General features: G+C 42.6%; 1 protein-coding gene across 4 annotated transcripts in view; it reads left to right on the top strand.

The window, feature by feature from the left end:
- HPS5 (HPS5 biogenesis of lysosomal organelles complex 2 subunit 2) overlaps positions 1 to 6051 on the top strand; it is a 49430-nt gene extending 43379 nt beyond the window's left edge. For all 4 annotated transcript variants that reach the window (XM_027578576.2, XM_027578573.2, XM_027578575.2 and 1 more), the window contains 2 exons: positions 39 to 309; positions 2337 to 6051. In XM_027578576.2, the coding sequence (XP_027434377.1) occupies positions 39 to 309; positions 2337 to 2397 (332 nt within the window). In that variant the 3' untranslated portion in view covers positions 2398 to 6051. The remainder of the gene's footprint in view (positions 1 to 38; positions 310 to 2336) is intronic.
- Positions 6052 to 6931: the final 880 nt, after the last annotated feature.

The raw sequence follows: 6931 nt of genomic DNA, 5'->3' as shown, positions 1-6931 counted from the left end.
ATTAGAGCTAACAGGTGTGTGTTTCTCTGTGTGCGTAGGCTGGATCCCAGAGACTGTGGAGGAATGGAAGCTTCTCCTACATCTCGTACAGAACAAGAGCACACAGCCGGCCCCCCAGAAGTCACCAAATGGAAACTTCAGTGATGGGCCTTCCCCCATCAACATGGAGAATGTGGCACTCCTGTTAGCTAAGGCCATGGGCCCAGATCGGGCCTGGTCACTGCTACAGGAATGTGGTTTGACCCTGGAGCTGTCAGAAAGGTTTACCAGAACCTGTGATATCCTAAGGATTGCTGAGAAAAGGCAGAGGTAATACTTGTCACACCCTTTCCACAGGTGCTTGGGGAACGTAGATGCTCACAGATTTTCAGAAGTGGGTAGGGCTCTAGAGATCATTCAGCCCCAGCCGGTCACTAACAGCTGAGGGGGCTGAGACTCATCTGCTGATGAAGTCGATTGAGGGATGAGCCTAAAGTAATGTTGTGTTTCACAGTCATGACCGATACACTGCAGATCAGTGTGAATACCCAAAGTTGACATGTATTAGTTCTCGAAGATGGTTACTAGTACCAAATGTCAAATTGTCTCAGGACTTTTTTGGTTTTTGTTTTCATCGTGGTAAAATACAGATAACGTAAAATTTACCATCTTAACCATTTTTAAGTGTTTGGTTCAGTAGTGTTAAGGTATATCCATATCATCTTGCAAAACTTCAACTTTATGCGTTAAGCAACGACTCCTCGTCACTCCCTCCGTGCAGCTTCTGGCAGCCACTAGTCTGCCTTCTGTCGCTGTAATTTTGACTGCAGTGGTCTCCCCTTATCCAAGGGGGTATGTTCCCCAAGACTCCCAGTGGATACCTGAAACCATGGATTTACTGAACCCTATATGTACTATGTTGTTTCCTATATGTGCATACCTATGATAGTTTAATTTGTAAATTAGACACAGTAAGAGATTAATAATAACTAATAAAATAGAACAGTTATGACAGCATACCATAGTAAAGGTTATGTGAATGTGGTCTTTCTCTCTGTCTCCATTTCTCTCTCTCTCTGTCTTTCAAAATATCTTACTGTACTGTACTCACCCCTCTTGTGATGGTGTGAGATGCTAAAATGCCCATGTGATGAGGTGAACTGAGGTGAACGACATAGGCATTGTGACATAGTGTTAGGCTGTTCTTTTTTTTTTAAAGATTTTATTTATTTATTTGAGAGAGAATGAGATAGAGCATGAGAGGGGGGAGGGTCAGAGGGAGAAGCAGACTCCCCGCTGAGCAGGGAGCCTGATGCGGGACTCGATCCCGGGACTCCAGGATCATGACCTGAGCCGAAGGCAGTCGCTCAACCAACTGAGCCACCCAGGCGCCCCAGTCTTAGGCTATTCTTGACCTTCTGATGATATATCAGAAGGAGGATCATTTGCTTCTGGACCGTGGTTGACCATGGGTATCTGAAACCATAGAAAACAAAACTGTGGATAAAGGAGGACTACTGTATTAATAAGTATCTTACATAAGTGGATTCATATGGTGCTTGTCTTTTTGTGACTGGCTTTTATTTCACTTAGCATAATGTTTTTAAGGTTCATTCATATTACAGCATGTGCCAGAATTTCCTTCCCTTTTAGGGTTGAATAATACTCCATTGTGTGGACATACCATGTTTTGTTTATCTATTCATCTGTCTTATGGACACTTGGGATGCTTCTACCTCGTGGCTATTATGAGTAATGCTGCTATGAACATGGATGTACAGATGTCTCTTGGAGACTCTGCTTCTAATTCTTTTGGGTGTGTACCTAGAAGTGGAATTGCTAGAACACATGGAATTCTATTTTTAATTTTTTGAGGAACTGTCATACTGTTTTCCATAAGGGTTACACTGTGTTACATTCCCACCAGTAGTGCACAAGGGTTCCATTTTCTCCATGTTCTCACCAACACTAGTTATTTTCTTTTTGATAGTAGCAATCCCTAATGGGCATGAGGTGAGAAGTCATTGCGGTTTTTATTTGCATTTCCCTAATGATTAATGATGTTGAGCATCTTTTCATACACTTGTTGGCTGTTTGTATATCATCTTTGGAGACCTGTCTATTCATGTCCATTTGCCTATTTTTTAATTGCATTGTTTTTTTGATGTATGAATTTTTTGTATATTCTGGATATTTACCCTTTATCAGATTCATGATTCACTCTGTTGACTATGTCTTTTGATGCACAGAATCAGTCAGTTTTTTGAATCCTTTAATTCTTTGTGGGTTTTAAAAAGTTTTGTAAAGAAAAAACAACGAAAACTAAATGCACTTGTTTCTTTTCTTTCGGATTTCAGAGCCTTGATACAAAGCATGCTTGAAAAATGTGATCGGTTTCTCTGGTCTCAGCAGGCCTAGTAGAAGAAGATTCAGCAGATGTCACAATGTTTTGAGAAAAACTGAATCATGCTCCTGAACCTCCTGAGTGCATTTGCTGTTGAAGGAAAGGTACCACCTGAAAACCCTGCCACCTTACTGGGGGTACTTTTGTCAGTGTCTGTAACTTCTGCATTTGTGGCTCTACCTGTGACCTCAGTGTTTCTCAACCAGGGTTGAATTTTGAAAGGATTCAGTCCTTGTTTGCTGAAATGAAGTGCTCTGGAATCAGAATTTGAAAGTTCACAGCCATGCAGGCCTTATTCTGAACTATAGTATTATTTTCTCCTTGCTAGTGGATTGGGGGAATTATTTTCCTATTGTGACTCATGTAGAGAGCAGAATTTTCTCATCCTGGTTGCATGAAGACAGATAAAGTAACTGACAGGAGTTGAATTCTTTTTATATCTTACCTGGAATAGTTGAGAAATTACTGAAGTAAGACCTGGCGGAATGGAATTAGCACATCAAATAAGTGAAACACTGAAAATTCAAATTACATGAAATTAGATATTTACATGAAATGACCCCATATTTAAATTGAGCTAATTTAAAATATATTTTTCTCAGTATTTGACTTTTTCTAATCTGAACCTATATACAAATGACTAATTTATTACTAGAAATGTTTTATCTCTAATCTTTCCTAAACAGTGGTCCAAAGGAATCATGCACTTTTTAAAAGCCATAATAAAGGAAAGCTAAGTACTAACAAACACTGTAGTAGGCACTTGTACTAGAATGCTTTCCTCAGGCTCCTGTACATTTACATAGCATGTTACATTAATAATAAATGTAAAATCTGTTTTTATTTGAACAGATCTGTATCTATTAACATAATAATAACATAAATAATAATAACATAAATAAACTCAATAAACATGAGTTTACTGTGAACAGTTTGCGGGAAGGTGTGGGGTAAACTCAATGTGGAGTAAGAAAAGTGTTGGATACGTTGAATGATTCACTTCTTTTTTTCATTCGTAACACAGCCAGAAGAGCTACAGACAGAAATGGCTGTCATACTTCCACATGGTATTGGAGATGATGTGACTGGATGGGTTGAAGGAGATTGTCAGAGAAAGGAGGCTTCACAAAATTTCTTAGAGTTTTGGGGAGCATAGAAAGCAGTGGGTGTGGGATGTGTGTGTGTGTGTGTGTGTGTGTGTGTGCGTGCGTGCGTGCGTGTGTGTGTGTGTGTGGTATTTCACCTTACCAAGCAGTTCTCTGACACCAGTTGGGTGACCTGCAATTCAACCAATTCTGACACTGTTGACCAGGGGGTAGCATCAGATCCCACAGGTGAAGGGCTTAGTCCCAAAAGACTGCCCTCCATTTTATTATTTTTTTAATTTAAATTCAATTAACATACAATGTGTTACTGGTTTCAGATGTAGAGGTCAGTGATTCACCAGTCTTCTATAACACCCAGTGCTCATCACATCACATGCCCCCCTTAATGTTCATCACCCAGTTACTCCATCCTCCCACCCCGTGCCCTCCACTTTAGACACTAATTGCAAGTCCCAGTTAACTATACTTCTGACCAACTGACTGTAAATCAGAGGTTCTCACGACCCCTTCCTTGGATTTGATGGTTTGATTAATTTGCTAGAGCAGCTCCCAGAACTCAGAGAAACAGTTTGTTTACTAGATTGCCAGTTTATTATATAAGGATATAACTCAGGAACAACCAGATAGAAGAGATGCATAAGGCGAGATTTGGGGAAAAGCGTTAGGAGCGTCCTTGCCTGCTCCAAGCTCCACCTTCTCCAAATTGCCACATGTTCACCAGTCCGGAAGCTCTCTGAATCAAGTTCTTTGGGGTTTTTTATGCCTTCGTTACAAGAGCATGGTTGATTAAATCACTGGTCACTGGTGATCGAACTCAGTCCCTTTCTCCTTCCTGAGGTCAGGGGTGGGGTTTGGGGGGCTGGGACTGAAAGTTCCGGTCCTCTAAATCACATGGTTGGCTCTACTGGCAACCAGCTCCCATCCTTAGGTGCAGTCCAAATGTCACCTCCTTAATACTACAAGACACCTCTGTGGTGCTCATCACTTAGGAAATTCCAGGGGTTTTAGGAGCTCTGTGCCGGAAATGGGAGGAAGACCAAATACATACATACTTCTTACCGTCAATCACAGCATCATACCTTCCCACTAGCATCAGCTGGGTTTTAGCTATATTGGGTTATGATGAATGTGAGTCTGTACTAAGGTAAGGAGCAAGACCCCTCCCTTCACTGTCCATCAGCTTCTGTCATTACATAATGACTGTCCAGAAGAGGGCCCAGAAGAAATCTCGGGAGAAGGACACAGCCTGAACTGGCCCAGTTGTGCAATCATTTCTTGACAGATTGTTCTAAGGCATCTTACAGCAATCCTCATTTGCCAAAGGGGTACAGAGAAATTTCTAGCATTAAAAAAATAAAAATCACATCATCTGAATTTATTTTCCAAAGTAAACCAAGCAACAGCAAAAATCCCTTCGGTTAAACATTTAAGTTTGAACAGTCAAGTTGGATATTAGGCAGTGTTTTCAAATACAACTTGTATCTTTTACTGGCCTAAAAATTCTAGACAGTGATTCATGGTGGCCTTACTTTCAACAGGGCTGCAGGGTAGCGTAGTGGCTAAGAGCTTGGTGCTGAGGAGGGCTGTCTAGCTTTGAATGCTGCTCTGTCTCCTTATAAATGACTGTGGGGAAGTTACTTTGTTTCTCTGTGTCAGTTTTCTCATCTAAACAATGGGGACAGTAGTAGTACTTACTCGGGTCATGAATGTGATGAATGTGAAGCACGGAGCAGGTGCCTGGCACAGAGTACAGGGAGAGCCATCTCTTGGTGACAACTGAGACTAAAGTGCAGGACAGTAGGGCTTGTGACAGTGCCCAGGGAACACGTGTTAGCTGTTGTGTGAGAGGATTGGAATATCCTTGCACCCAGAAGTGATCAGACCCGGGTAAGCTGGTTCATATGAATCCGAGAGAGTGGGAGCACCAAAATTGAAGGTAAGAATGTCCTTGCATGTGTTAAATATGGCCCTGTCCTGCCCAAGGCTCAGAACCTTGTGATCGTCCTTGCCTCTCCCCTCCTCAACCCTCACGTGCCACCACTGGGGAAATCCTCTCGGTTCTGTGTCGGTGGTGTTTTCCACTGGTTATGCCCGCCCGCCTGCCCGCCCGCCCCCACCCCCGTCTCTGTTGCCACCAGTCCACGTTCTCATTTCTTCTTGCCTGCCTAGACGGAGCAGTCTTAGTGACCTTTCTTTCTTCACTTCTAAACTCTGCCTTCCCCCCACCGCCACCACTCAGTCTCAGCTCCCTAAAATATAAGCACCGAGATATCACCCAAGTCAGGTGATTCACAACCCTGCTACACATTAGAGTTAGCACAGGAGCTTGTGAAGATTACTGTGTCGGGGATCCTGCCCCAGGCCTGGCATCTGTAGATCAAGGGTCTAATATAATCCTCAGCCGGCCTCCTACCCCCACATTGTTCCTAGATTTAGACAGAGGGTGATCCTGGTTTACAGATAAACCCCTGTCTTGGTCTCATGGGAAGTTAGTGAGAGATCCACTGCCAGATTTCTTGTCCTTTTGAGGCACAGCCTTAATCACACCTCTTGCCAGTCAGAAACTTTTGGTGGCTCCCCTCTGCTTTCAGAATAAAGCCCAAATCCTTGAGCTTGTCATTGAAGGCCCTCTATGACTTGTTTTCAAATTCAGTTTCTCAGTTTGAGAGTTTGTCTCTCATCCTGGATTCTCTGTTTCTTGGATACACTCTGCATGTGGGCCTCTGATTGGGCCCCCGCTTAAACCCTGAAGTGTCCTTCGCCCCAGTCCCCCACCTGCTAAAACCCACTGGGGTTCTGTGCCTTCAGATTCTACATGTCAAGTTGGGTTATTTTACAGATAACATAAACAAGGGGCTGAAATCTCTCTTTGCGCCAGGAAACAGTAACTTTAGAGTGGGGTCAGAGCTTTTCCTAACCCTTCATTTAGAAGAAATCTGCATACCCCTAAACTTCCTGAATAACACTACACGGTTGGAACACAGTGCTGCTGTGTGGAGTCTGGAGTTTCCAGTCAGCCCTGGTCAAATGGATCAAAGCAGCCCGGAAAAAATTCTACTTGGTAATTTTTTCCAGAGGGCATAGAAAAATACAAACTGGCACCACTGTGTTCTCAGTACAGAGAATGTTTTCCCAGATTGTGTTTTTCCCATCTTGCCCAAGTAATACATTTTTCCAGATGGGCAACTCTGAATCAATGTGAATATCCAAATTGATGTTTCCCTCTAGTGATGTGGGCGATATTTATACCTCTTATCCATAGGTAAAGCCTGGGTTTAGTGACTTAGTGTCAGGTTTTTTTTTTTAAGTATTTCCTTTTTTTTTTTTTTTTTAAGATTCTATTTATGTATGTATTTGAGTGAGAGAGAGCACAAGCAGAGGGAGAGGGAGAAGCAGGCTCCTTGCTGAGCAGGGAGGCCGATGTGGGGCTTGATCCCAGGAC

Source organism: Zalophus californianus, chromosome 11, assembly GCF_009762305.2.
Source record: "Zalophus californianus isolate mZalCal1 chromosome 11, mZalCal1.pri.v2, whole genome shotgun sequence".
NCBI lineage: Eukaryota > Metazoa > Chordata > Mammalia > Carnivora > Otariidae > Zalophus > Zalophus californianus.
Note: the sequence above shows the minus strand (reverse complement) of the source record. Positions and strands in the feature narration are given on the sequence as shown.